The sequence below is a fragment of the Triturus cristatus genome, chromosome 8, assembly GCF_964204655.1.
Source record: "Triturus cristatus chromosome 8, aTriCri1.1, whole genome shotgun sequence".
Classification (NCBI taxonomy): domain Eukaryota; kingdom Metazoa; phylum Chordata; class Amphibia; order Caudata; family Salamandridae; genus Triturus; species Triturus cristatus.
In genome coordinates this window covers 1,388,586,441-1,388,600,824 of record NC_140591.1, presented here as the reverse complement: position 1 = coordinate 1,388,600,824, position 14,384 = coordinate 1,388,586,441, and the positions used below count along the sequence as shown (strand labels likewise).

At 45.8% G+C, this 14,384-nt stretch overlaps 1 protein-coding gene across 2 annotated transcripts in view; it reads left to right on the top strand.

Annotated features, from left to right (window-relative positions):
• Window positions 1-14,384, top strand: part of SCAF4 (SR-related CTD associated factor 4) — an 872,346-nt gene that overhangs the window by 502,029 nt on the left and 355,933 nt on the right. For both annotated transcript variants that reach the window (XM_085623106.1, XM_085623105.1), the window contains exon 18: window positions 12,624-12,780. In XM_085623106.1, coding sequence (XP_085479232.1) covers window positions 12,624-12,780 — 157 coding nt within the window. The remainder of the gene's footprint in view (window positions 1-12,623; window positions 12,781-14,384) is intronic.

Here is a 14,384-nt window from a genome sequence, read left to right as displayed (position 1 = left end):
GTCCCCGGTAAATAAACAAAGCAATGTCTCAGTAGACATATAGAGTAAGAGGCCCAAAAAGGCCTTATCTTAGTAACATATCCACGTCCTTATGTAAAAAGGACCAAAGTTTGGCGATTAGCCAATCAGCTAGCACCACCCTCTAGAACCTTCCTGGTAGGAGCTCTAGCCCCTCAGATTTTCTACCGCACGTCGTGCTAAGGGAGTCTCCACTGAGCTCTGCTCACTTCTACTGGATTTCCAGTGTTTCTTGCTTCAACATTTGTATTGCTTGATTCTTCATGGCTGACACCCCGAAGAAGGGCCTTTTCAGGTCTTGTGCTTCCTGTGGCAAAAAGAGGCTTCACGTGGACGACCAACATAAGGACTGTCTTTATCCTAGCCACTCTTCTAAGGATTGTAAGGTATGTCGTACCTTCTCCTCCAAGACCCTTAAAGACCTGGAAGGGAGGGCGCCTCTTAATCTGGCTGCAGAGGTTTAAGGACAAGGGTACTGTATTGTCCTCTGAGGAAAGTGAGGGCTCTTCCATCTCCTCTCAGTCCTCTCAGAAGAGACCAAGGGTGGCATCTCCGGGCCCTTCGTCGCAGCCACCTCAAAAGAAGACGCACAAAAAGTCTTCAGAGGTCCCAGATAAGACTGCCAGGGACAGTTTCTCCTCAAGGAGTTCCACATGCCTTTAAGAAGCCTACTTCCACCCCGTCGACGACGACGACCTCGTCGACGGTGGCTTCATCGACGAGGAGATCTCCATCGACGGCAGTCCAGGTTACCTCGTCGACGATGACAGTGTCTACTTCTGTCGCGTCACATTCCTGGACTACATCGACGACAACTCCATTGTCGACGGCGGGTAAATGTGTCTCGTCAACGCTGAAAATTAAAAAGACATCGTCAGCCAAGCTGCCGTCGACACTGCGATCGCCGACGACCGTATAGACGACACCATCTACGAAAGCTACCTCGTCATCGTCGACGAGGACACCGTCGACGACAGCTCCGTCGACGAAACATTCATCATCGTTGTCGACGACGACAGTCGATTATGGTCTCGACGACGGCGTCACAACTTTAAATGATGCCGGTCCCCACTACATCGTCGACGATTCTACCGTCGACGGCTATGGACTCCGATGTACAAAGTACATATGTGCACCTCAAGATTACCAAACGTGCACGGACGCCGGTCCTGACTTCACCTAGTAGGGTCCAACTCTTGCATCCGGCTCAACTTTTTGGAGGAGGAAGACTGACGACGGAAGTATGTTCCGTACAGCGACAAGTCCGTTGCAGCTCCATGTGAAATATCAAGATAGCTCTGACTATGAGGATAACGGACAGGAATATCAGGATGTTGCACCTGAGGACTATACGCAACCTCCACCTTCCATGGTTTGTCTACCTGCGTCCCTGGTCTCTGATCTCCAGTTCCTTATATCCGACTACAAACAGTGGTTTCCAACGCAGGCTCCTTCTCAGATACCGGTTGTGCCTCCAACACAAAGGCCACGGCCGCCTCCATTGGTTTTACAGTTTGAGCCTATCACGTCACCGCCTCGTCTCCCTACAGTTGACGAAGATGATGAGCATGAGGAAGGAGAGCTTTAGGATGCCCAATCTCATCAGGATGAATGGGATGACTACATTCTTCCCTGTCCTGCTTCTCCCGTTCCTACCACAGCCGACTCGCCTCCAGAGGACATTGGAGGCTTTCATAATATCGTAGAGAGAGCGGCCCAGCGCTTTCAAATACCTATGCCCTCGCACCAACAGGATTGTTTCCTTTACGATTTTAAAGAGCCTTTCAAAAAGTCGTCTCGCTCGATCCCTTTGATAGACTACATTTGGGAACAAGGCATAAAGATTATGCAGAACCCTTCCTCAGTCCCTCCAGTCTTGCCTCGGCTGGATAAGAAATATAAAGCGCCAGATACCGCTCCAGCTTGCCTCACAGGCCATCCGAAACCGGACTCCGTCATTACCCAAGCCGCGCAGAGAAAGTCAAAAAATCCATATGCTTTGTTGACTGCTCCACCGGATAAAGAGGGTAGGCGACTGGATAACATTGGTAAGCGCTTTTCGTCCAGGTCTGCTTTGACAGTGCGTGCTTCCAACTCCTTAGCACTGTTGGGACGTTACAATCGGCAGATGTGGGCAGATATTGCGCCATACCTAGCGAACTTACCTGAAGAGTCGAAAGAGGAGGCAAAGAAGATCCTACTGGAGGGGGAGAGATCTGCCTCTGAAATTATAGATTGCGCAATGGATATTGCTTCAACCAGATTTCGCCAACTAGCGGGCGCAGCTGTTACGATGCCAGGGTTGGTTGAAAGCAACTTCCTTCAGGCCGGAAGTACAAACCAAGGTACTTGACATGCCATATGATGGCCAACTTCTCTTTTGCACGCATATTGATGAGGCATTACATGGTATTAAGGATACAGACACCGCTAGGGCTTTGGGTACCCTACAATTCCGGAACATTTCTTTTCGAGGCTCAAGAGGGAAGAGGTCAGACATCGACTCGAGGAGATTTCCAACACCGATCTTCCTTCTCTTCCTCAGCAATACCGTTCGCAATATCAGCAGCGTCAACAACCCTCCTCCTACACTAAATCTTCCTTTCGTGGCAAGGGAGGGAGACAAAAGGACGCTGCTCGCCGGCAATGACTTTCAACCACTGCCGGTCTCCAACTCCTCTCTGCCCTCCAGAATTTCCCATTTTCTCACAAATTGGCAAAAAGTAACTACGGACCATTGGGTTCTACAATTAGTTCAATTCGGACATTCTCTAGAGTTCATCCAGATTCCGGCCCAAATCCCCCCCCCCCCCCCCCCCCCCCCCATGCTCCACAAAAATTTGCGTGCCTCACTCCTGGAGGTGGCAGTCATGCTCCAGAAGGGAGCTATCGAGAGGGTTAAAGGGTTCCCCCAGGTCAAAGGGCAAAGGGGTTTTACTCCCGTTTTTTCCTCATTCGAAAAAAGGAGAAGAAATGGAGACCGATATTGGACTTGAGGGACCTAAACAAGTTTTTGAAAAAACATTTGTTTCGTATGGTCACCATTCAGGAAGTGTTACACCTTCTCAATGCGGACGATTACATGGTGTCTTTAGACCTGCAAGACGCCTATTTTCATATTCCAATACACCGCAACCACAAGAAATATCTGAGTTTCATGGTGGCGGGCAGACATTATCAGTTTCAGGTTCTGCCGTTTGGACTAAAATCGGCGCCACGCATTTTTACCGAATGTCTAGCTCCAGTGGCTGCGTACCTACGACAACATCACCATCAAGTCTTCCCATATCTGGACGACAGGCTCCTCAAATCACCCTCTCTAGAAGGCGCGTCCAGGTCTTCCAGCGCCTGTCTGAGGCTCTTCGATTGTCTGGGGCTGACGCTCAATTGGGACAAGTCCGTCCTTCAGCCTTCCCAGCGCATACGTTTTCTGGGTGCTACCCTAGAAACCATTCAGAGGAGGGCGTTTCCATCACAGGAACGCAAAGACAAACTTCATTCATTGGCACTCCGTATAAGGTCCAAGAAGACGCTGTCAGTGCGTCTCTTCAAGTCCCTACTCGGGATGATGTCTTCTTGCATCCTGTTAGTTCCGCACTGTCGCCTTCGCATGTGGCCTCTTAAGGAAGCATTGTCGGATCAATGGGTCCAGTGTACGGGGTCCTTCGACGTCATCCAGGTGACCCCTGCGATCAAAAAGGCTCTACGGTGGTGGACTTGCAACCTGAACCTTTCTCACGGCTTGCCTTTCTTGCTTCCTGCTGCTCCACATATCACCACGGATGCCTCCTTAGAAGGCTGGGGAGCTTTCCTTCAAGAACTGCAGATAAGCAGAAAGTGGTCCCCTTCCGAGAAGGCACTTCACATAAATCTTCTGGAGCTGCGCGCAGTGTATCTCACTCTGGTGGCTTTTCTTCCACGAATCAAAAACTCCCTAGTGCTTGTCCGAACCGACAATACCACGACAATGCACTATTTGAACAAACAGGGTGGGACTCGTTCTCTGACGCTCTCTCACGAGTCGCAGAATATTTCGAACTGGCTGCTCAGTCACAACATCTCTCTCCGAGCAGAGTATGTTCCAGGCGCCCACAACGTGTTGGCGGACTCTCTGAGCAGAAGGTAGGCGGAATGCCACGAGTGGGAGTTGGATCAGCCGGTCGTCAACAGCATATTTGCTCGATGGGGCACCCCTCTTTTGGACCTCTTCGCTACCCAACAGAACGCCAAATGCCAACACTTTGCAAGCTGGCATCCCCAGCAAGGGACTCTGGGGAATGCATTTTCGATTGCATGGTGCAACGTCTTTGCGTACGCCTTTACGCCAATTCCCCTGATTCCCAGGGTTCTCCGGAAGTTGAAAGCGGAGCCCTGCACACTCATCTTGATAGCTCCAACTTGGCCACGCCATCATTGGTTTACAGAGCTTCACCTTCTCTCCCTGGAACCGCCGATCAGGTTGAAACCGTTTCCATCTCTTCTAACGCTCCACAACCAACAAGTCCAGCATCCGGATCCGGCATCTCTCAAATTATCAGCTTGGCTCCTGAGTTCAGAGAGTTTCAGGGTTTAGACATTCCTCCTGATTGTAGACAAGTTCTAGCTCGGGCCCGAGCAGGTAGTACAAACAGAACGTTTTCATTAAAATGGAAGAGGTTTTGTATCTGGTGCAAATCAAACAAAATACACCCTCTCTCTTCCACACCGGAACAAATATTGCCGTACCTTCTACATCTGGCAAAATCTGGTCTAGCGCATGCCTCCGTTAAAGTTCACCTGCCAGCAATCTCGCGTTTCAGGAGATCCTCTACAGGTCCTTCTCTGTGGTCTCATAGGCTTATTAAGCAATTTCTTAAAGGACTGTTTAGAACATTCCCTCCAGTAAAACCTGTACCTCCGGCTTGGCATCTCAACACGGTTCTGGCTCAACTCATGAAACACCCGTTTGAGCCAATACAAAGAGCAGATCTTAAGTATCTCTCCTGGAAGACTGCGCTCCTTCTGGCCCTTAGCTCGGCAAGGCGAGTGTGGGAACTCCAGGCTGTGTCAATCCAAGACCCTTTCCTTCAATTCAAACAGGATAGGGTCATTCTTCCAACAAATCCGAAGTTTATCCCTAAATTCCCTCACAGTTCCATCTTAATGAGCCGATTGTGCTGCGTTCGTTCTTTTCAAATCCACAGACAGCGGCAGAGAAAACCCTGCATTCCTTGGACCTTAAGCGCTGCCTAAAGTTTTACATAGACAGAACGAAACCATTTCATAAATCTAACCAACTCTTCATAGCGTACAGTAGGCCTAGAAAAGGGCTACCACTAACCAAACAAAGTATCTCTCGCTGGATCTCTTCAGCCATTACCTTCTGTCAACAGCAAGCAGGGCGTCCACTACTCTCAACAGTTCATGCCCATTCCACAAGGGCAGGGCAATATCTACTTCCATGGCACTGTTTGCAGGAGTGCCCATTGTGGACATTTGTAGAGCAGCCACATGGAAGACGCCGCATACATTCACCAAGCATTACTGCCTGGATACGGAACTTCTGAAGGATGCGGCAGTGGGTCAAGCAGTGCTCCGTCATCTATTTCATTAGAGGTGAGCCCTTTCTTTCATCCCACCATCCTTTCCTTGTTATGCACATTTCTCTTCTGTGGTTTTTGCCTCTGCTATGTCATTGCTTCTTGGTACTTCTAATTTTTCACAAGGATATGTGATTATCTGTGAATGTTTATATGCTGTACCTTGCGAAATGTGCTTTCCATTGCTTACTATTCTGATTCAGGCATGTGAATCTATGAAAGATACCCTAATACTGGATAAGGAACGCGTTACTTACCTGTAACTGCGGTTATCCAGTATTGGTATCTTTCATAGATTCACATGCTACCCACCCACCTCCCCTGGAAGGGCTCTCTTGGATCTCTCAGTGATACAACTACTTAGCACTGTGCTTACGAAAATCTAAGGGACTAGAGCTCCTTCCAGGAGGGTTCTAGAGGGTGGTGCTAGCTGATTGGCTAATCGCCAAACTTTGGTCCTTTTTACATAAGGACGTGGATATGTTACTATGACTCTATATGTCTACGGAGACATTGCTTTGTTTATTTACTGGGGACTCCCATCCCGACGAATCTATGGAAGATACCAATACTGGATAACAGCGGTTACAGGTAACAGGTAAGTAACGCGTTCCTTCCATATCTGGACGACTGACTGATAAAAGCCAAGTCACACAGTCAGTGTGTTTATCAAACTCACCAAACAATTCAGCTGCTACACCACTTGGGGTTCACAATAAACCACGCTAAGTCACATCTACAGCCCTCCTACCTACATCAGTATCTACGGGCCACAATGGACACTTCCAAAGCTCTAGCATACCCCAATTCAGCCAGGTTAGCCAGTATGCAAACCCTCATCACAAAATTTCAACCCCAACACTCCCTTCCAGCTCAAGTGTTTATACAGCTCATAGGAATGATGGGCTCTTGCATTTTCATAGTACCTCACGCAAGACTTCAGATGCGCTCCTTACAAGAATGCTTAGCATGTCCGTGGAATCAGGCTCAAGGTCAACTTACAGATCTGGTGTTTGTGGACAGCTGTACACATCGCTTTCTGCAGTGGTGGAACACACACAAACTTTCCAGAGGGCGGCCATTCCTAGAGCCAGTTCTACAGATAGTGCTAACAGCGGATGCATCACTCACCGGATTGGGAGCCCTTCTCCTAAACCACACAATTCAGGGCGGGTGGGCCACTCAACAAAAAATGCTCCACATCAATCACCTAGTATTACTGGCAATGTTTCTAGCGTCAGTCATTCCAAGCACATCTCTTCAATAAGACTGTCCTGGTCCGCACGGACAATATGACAGCAATGTATTACCTATAGAAACCAGGAGGAACACATTCTTTGCAGCTGTCTCATCTAGCTCAAAGCATATGGAGATGGGCCATTCCACAAAACATATATCGTCTGGCAGAACATCTTCCCGCAGTGCACAATCCTATTACGGATCTGCTAAGTCGTCAGACACAGCAGATACACGAATGGGGACTTTATCCTCAAGCTCTTCAACCATTTTTCCAGATGTGGGGCCACCCAGACATAGATCTGTTCGCCACATCAGGGGTGTGGAAATTTTTAAATAATCTACTTGTCCATGGGACAAAATGCAACATAAATCTACATGTCCTGTAAGACGATCAACTTGTCCCACCTATTCCCAAATCAATAATGTGGGATGACATAAAGCCATTGATGAATTTTTGTTTTAATAAAACTGAACAGTGAAAACTTTACTTTATTGATGAGAAAAGTGTTATTTTCCTGAAGTATTGAAACACAACAATAGTTTTTCTTCAATAAATCAATCAAATGACACTTGTTAAAGCGCACAGCTGCTTCGAAAGTAGCGTCCCATCGCTCTGGCAGACGGTAAAGGCAGGCCAAAGTAACAAGAAACTAAACGGAGTCAAATAGCCGGGATTTAAGTTGCCTTTTGAAGGCTGACCGAGTCAATTAACCGTAACAGAAAAGGAAGCCTGTCCATAATTTTGCAGTGCGTACAGTAAAGGGGATGCCGCCACGACGAAACTTCAGAAATCTTGGAATCCGCAGAAGGTGACTATTGTTGGATCTAAGTGCCCACCTTTGAGTATACCGAGACAGTCTATTCAGCAGATAACATGGGGCCTTACCATGATAAGCTCTGAAAGGCCATGTTAGAGCTTTGAAGTTGATATGCTATTCCATAGGAAGCAAGTGCTGATGTCTCAAATGTGAGATATAATGGCACCTCTAAACTCTCCTGATTTGTTGTGCCACTGCATTTTGAATTAGCTGAAGTCTGTGTATCAAATATGCAGGAAGACCAAGGTAGAGACGGTTAAAATAGTCCAGATGGGGCGTATTTAAAGAATGAGCGGTTTTCGTAGCCTCTTCAGGAGCCAGATGAAAAAACTTCTTTATCATTTTCATCTTCAAGAGACAGATGAAATATGTTTAATTTGCGATGTAAAAGAGGAGGTAGAGTCAAAGATAATGCAAACATTTCTAGCAGACCTGGTATGATTAGGAGAGGCTCAGCATGCCACCAGATAGAAGGTGGTAGGGGCCATTTTGGTAAACAAACTAAATTCTGATTTGTCAGAATTTAGTTTTAAACAATTTGCATCCATCCAAGTTGCGACTGCTCTAAGACATTCTTTAAAATTGTGAAAAGCTAAACTGACTTAAGGTATGGTAGTTTGGATATACGGGTCCAAAACGCAAGCTGAACCATATTTGCACATCCATCCATGTTGGGTGTATGTGGAAATATCTACTGCAGAAACATCATGCTGCCAAAATATTGAGGACCAAAATAGTGTCTGGATTTAGGAATAGTAAATCTTTACTTACCAATTATCGTCTCAAAATTTTGACCCTCAATATTTTTTATATAATCTGGTAGCACAATATTCTGTAGTCAAAACTAAGGTGGAGTACCTCAGAGTTGCAGTAAAAAAGAAACGGATGAGAAATTCTGTGCAGTTGGGGAGGTGTTGTCTGTCACAAGACGTCTGGCCTGCGTCCAGCCTAATTGGTTCGTCCTCTTTCATCTTGCCTCGCTGACATTCTCACTGCACATACACACAACCCAACTGCAGTAACACACACTTCTGGACAGACAAACACACCCACTGCACACTCAAACAATCCCATTGCACAGAAACATAGCTACACTACAGATGCATAGGCTCATACATCATTAAATGAACAGACTCACAACCCCATGCAGGACCACAACCCGAAGCAGAAGACCTACCCCTACAAAGACATAAAGACACCCACTATAGATAGACCCAAGCACTTCCTATTGACAAGCAGTGCCTAACATGAAAGGTTTGAATAACATGTGTCTAACTTGGTCCTGACTGTAGCAGAGATACTGCCTGCAAAGATATCCACGGATATTCAAAAAGGTTGGAAGAAGCCACTTCTTTTTCTATTCTAAGGAAGGACATTCTACAAATGGATAAGAAATACAAATGTATGTTGCAGAAGGGGAAGGATTCTAAGGCAGTTTGAGATTAGGTGGTAATGATGTCCAGCATAGGTCCATGAGGGGAGGCCAGAATCCATGGCGACTTTCAAAATTTCCACTGACTATTCAAATTAGTTCCAATGAGATTAAATTGTATGTTTGTTTATTTTATGATAATTCAGAAAATCTAGCATGGGTTTGATCCAGTAGACTGTCACTCATAAATACACTGAAATTACGGAAATGTCACACTTCAATGAAAAATCGGCAGCTATGAGCACCACATCACCCAAAAGGCCTTCAAAATGCTGGGCTAAGTGTGTCGCTAAAAGAGCCAAAACAATAATTCTTACATTTTACACACAAACTAAGACAATGTCAAATATAAATACCCTGAAAATATGAAACTGTAATGCCTAAGCACACTGAAAACTTGGCAGCGCATCTCCCAAACACAAGCTCACCTTTCAGCACCTCAATGAGAAGGTCTATGCCCTCCTGGCAGCAAATCGGGGTCTCTTGGAACTTGGAGCCACCGTCTAACTCCACTTCTCTCTGTAGCACAGCCGACTGCTTCAACCCTGGCAGAGCCGCCATGGCTGGAACAGGAGAGAATCTGAGCCAAACGGGAGCCTGCACACCAGATTTGACAGCCCTCTCCAGTGCTACCCACGCAGGTAAGGCTTGTAAATACAAACTCACTATCCTGCATGAGCAATCGTCGCCACACTTTCGATTTCTTTGGACAGCCGCACCACAGGAGAAAGAGAAAATGTCCAACAAAACGGACAGAAGACAGGAGTTGCTGTGCCTCAGCCCATTTTATATTGTGTCTTATATTATTGTGGCAATTAGTACAGAGGCGCAACTAGAACCAAATTTCGGGGGGGGGGGTCTTCCAGCAACAGGCAGAGTGGAGATGAAGGTGTGAAGAAACAACAAAGCCTCGTTAACACGTAAATGGTCTTCTAAAGACCTGTGAAGTACTCTGGGGCAGCTGCGATAACCTCTGTGTGTGCCTGGGAATCTGTCTCAGCCCTTTGTACACTATGCGCCTGAATTAGTAAAAAAAACATACATACATACTGGCAGACATTACGCTCTCAAAGATCCCGCTCCTTGCTCAAACCAGTTTCGTTCTCTTTCTACCGCCTCTTTCCCCTACTTCGTAAGCTTGCAGGGCAAAAGGTCAATTTTTCAGCGCTAGCTACACAGACATTAGCTGCTAGGAGAACACAAAAGCTGTTTTTGAAATCCTAGCCGGCAAGGAAAATAAATTGTGCATTCGTTCTGTATTCGGCATCCCATGCTATCACGCATGCTATGGCATTAATAAATCAAGTAAAAGAGACTTGTGAGCAGTCATAGGCAGACCATTGCTCTTGTGTGCACTCGTAATACACAAAAGCTATGCCTGCATACAGAAGCTAAAACCAATATGAGAAGAGAGGTTACATCTGACGGAACACTACCGGCCACACACCGAGCCGATAGCTGTGGGGGCGGGGCCAAGTAGAGACATCCCCGTTTACTTTGATTTAATGTCTAGTTGTCCGTGGGACAAAATAGACATTAAATCTTCTTGCCCCTGACAGAAATCAACGTGTCTCGGGCGTCGGGCGATATAAATTCCCCACCCCTGCACATACGCAAATGCAAAATGCCCAACCTTCGCTGCCAGGTAGCCACACCCGTTGTCCAAGGGCAATGCGATATGGATGAACGGGTCAGGCAGATTTGCGTACGCTTTTCCGCCACTCCCACTCATTCTGCTAGTAGTACGCAAGCTCAAGCAACAGTCTCTCACACCAAAAACTGTCTGTCCCCAAAGCTGCTGATGCAGAACCATGAAGAGAGAGAAGGCACCCAGATCCAGCACAACTGAATCTAGCTATCTGGCTCCTGAAGTCCTAGAGTTTGGTTAACTTAATCTCCCACCGGACTGTATGAACAATATCAAAGAAGGCAGACGCCCTAAAGCTAGAGCTTGCTATGCCGCCAAATGGAAACGATTTGTCATTTACTGCAATAACAACAAAATTGCCCCTCTAGATGCTTCCATTCAGAACATCGTTTGGTATTTGCAGCATCTAAAAAGATGTAATATAGCATACTCATCCATAAGATTACATCTGGCTGCCCTTGCCGCCTACCTGCAAACAGACAACATTTGTCATTGTTTAGAGTACCTACTATCAAAGCCTTAATGAAAGGCCTTAAAAGGATAATTCCTCCCACACTTCCACCCTCTCCGGTGTGGAGCTTACTAGGCTCATGGGTCTTCCATTTGAGCCTTTACACAAATGTGAACTGCAGTTCCTTATATGGAATGTAGCTTTCCTTGTCGCAATCACCTCTCTCAGGAGAGTAAGTGAGATAAAGGCTTTAACCATACAAGAACCATTCTTACAAATCCATCGTAACAAGGTGGTTTTTAGAACAAATCCTAAATTCCTTCCCAAAGTGATCTCTGCTTTCCATCATAATCAATCTGTAGAGTTACCAGTGTTTTTCCAAAGCCTACATTCCGTAGCAGAGAGAGCTCTTCATACACTTGACGTCAAAAGAGCTTTACTTTAATACATTGACAGGACTAAACCTCTTAGAAATACAAACCAGCTGTTTGTAGCTTTCTCTCCTCCTCATAAGGGAAACCCCATCTCCAAAGCTGGAATTGCCAGGTGGATAGTCAAATGCATTCAAATATGCTATCAGATGGCAATACGCACATTAACAATTCCCCCTAGAGCTTACTCAACACGCAAACTAGATGCTTCCATGGCATTCTTAGGGAACATTCCCCCACAAGACATTTGTAAAGCAGCGACATGGTCTACTACACACACCTTCACCAAACACTATTGTGTAGACGTGCAGGCGAAGCAACAGGCTTCTGTTGGCCAGGCTGTTCTTAAGACACTTTTCCAAACCACTGCAACAAATACAGGTGACCACCGCTAGGGGAGACACTGCTGTACAGTCTATGCAAACGTATGAATTCTGCAGCTCATAAGCCTCGAACGGAAAATGTTACTTACCAGTATGCATCTGTCCTTGGCATGTAGAGCTGCAGAATATCATTTGCCAACCCGCCTCCCCGAATCCAGTGTTATCTTACTTAGATACATTCACATGGACATCTTTTCTGTTTCTTACAAACATCATCATTTCCTTATCATGGCGAAAAACAATCTGAGGATGAAGTCGATGCCCAAGGGAGGAGTCGCCTATCTCGTGATTACAAAGTGCAAGCATCCAAGCCCAATACCAGATGGCGATTTATGCAAAAGTATGATATTCTGCAGCTCTACATGCCAAGAACAGATGGATACTGGTAAGTAGCATTTTCCTTATTTATATAATATGCGCACAGGGGTCCGCGCACGTAGGCAGCAATATTCAATGCTTAGCACTTTGAGGATTTCCCTGAAAGAGAACTAGGATTACAGGTAAGTAACTTTTCCTTCTCTAGCATTGTATCATTTTAAAGTGAGATGTTAGACTTAATGAAAAATTCCAAAGCTGGAGAAAGTGGTCCTGTAAAGTTTTCTCTGCTTTCTTTGTTTTTTTTAGATTGCCTGGGCGTTGAATAAGGGAGTTAAATCTGAATACAAAGAATTTTGGAATGTAGAACGAGGTGTTACCCACATACCATGGGATAAATTCAAGAAAGAGCATCTTGAAAGTATTTCTCAGGGAGGATTGCTGGACAGTGATACACTTCGCCCAGGTAATATATTAATTAACTTGGTTGCAGCTCACTAAAACCAGGATCTTGCTGTTAAAGTTGGCAAAGTTTATTCCCTGAGTACATTCCTATGTATCATTCTGGTAGGGATAGAAAGGTTAAACCCCACCAGGAGCAATTATAGTATTTCTCTCTGGTTCTAAATTGGCAGATGCAGTAAATAATAAGGTAGCCCCAAGATACAGATCACTGATTGAATTATGCTTGCTGGGAGAGCATTACAGAACATCTCCGCTCATTGCTATCAAGAAGAAACAATACCAGCTTCCAATTTTAACTCCTCTCCACCACATAAGGTGGCAACATTCTGCAAACATTCTATTATCCTTTACCCCAGTATCCAAGTTTAATGATTATGCAGACATAAAAATACAGTGAACACCCGAAACTTGCCTACTGAGTTGAAACAATCCTGCCGCTAACACATCAGATCTGGTCTAAAATGAACACTATACAATTACACTCTGCTGTGCCACAACACTTGTGAATAGCTCTAAAAATATACTGAAAGCAAACTCAACCAAATCAATAGCCCCAACCATTCGGACCTTTTTATTCTGCAGTACATGTACTCAGTGGTACAATCATTCACGCATAATGCAAAACAACCCTGTTAAGTACCATTTGCATCCTTATCAGATATACACTGAAATGGAAGTTAAAATGTCCTCAAAACATTACATCTGTTTGCACCTCTTGTCAGTGAAGCACTATGATCACAGCGTCATTAGCTTGGAACATCCAGTGTAGGTACAGCTGCCAATCTAAATGCATGAAACAGAAAATCATCTCAAATATTCCGAATTCATGGACACCCCAGCAAGACAATTAGCATTTATATACCTTAATTTTCCATGTGCATCCAGTAGTGCGTTTAATCTCCTGCAGCTGTCATTCACACATTTTATGATTGATACTTCTAAGGCAGGATTCGTCTCCCTTGGAAAATCCTTCAGGCCCCTGACTGCATGTGAAAATTTGTACGGTCAAACTCCTGCGACCCGGTAGATAGCGCCCTCTGGCATCTTTATCCCGCTGCTGAAAATGATGAAGATCCATATATTGGTGCCACCTATGTGCACTGGCATTACTTGGTTTCTATCTGAAAGAGATCGTAGTTCTAGATTCCTTACCTTAGACTTACCCCCAGGCGTCAAACTGGATCCTGTGATATTTGTTCTTCGCAGTAACCCTGCTCGTTGGTAGGTGGCGTCGGTCGACTGCTTTCGGCATCGTGGTCGCCGGGATGACGTTGCAGTGTCTACTTAGATCCTGCTCCTCCGCGCTGACGTCAGTTTTCTTTTTCCACGCCATCCAGCCCAGATACAGAGAGAGCGTGCCCCTTAGTCAATTTTTGACTAAAGCTTTTTCAATGTCTTTTTCGAGTCCTTTGACTCCTGGTATACATAGGGATGTCCCATTGTCGGACCGGCTTCAAGCCTTGTGACTCCTGTCACAAGCTGACGTCTGTCACTGATCTGCACTTCATGTGCTTCTGGTGCCTGGAGCGCGACCACGATCCAAAGTCGTGCTCAGACTGTCACGCCTCGAACCTCCAGTCTCTGCGTCATTGAAGTCTTCGCACT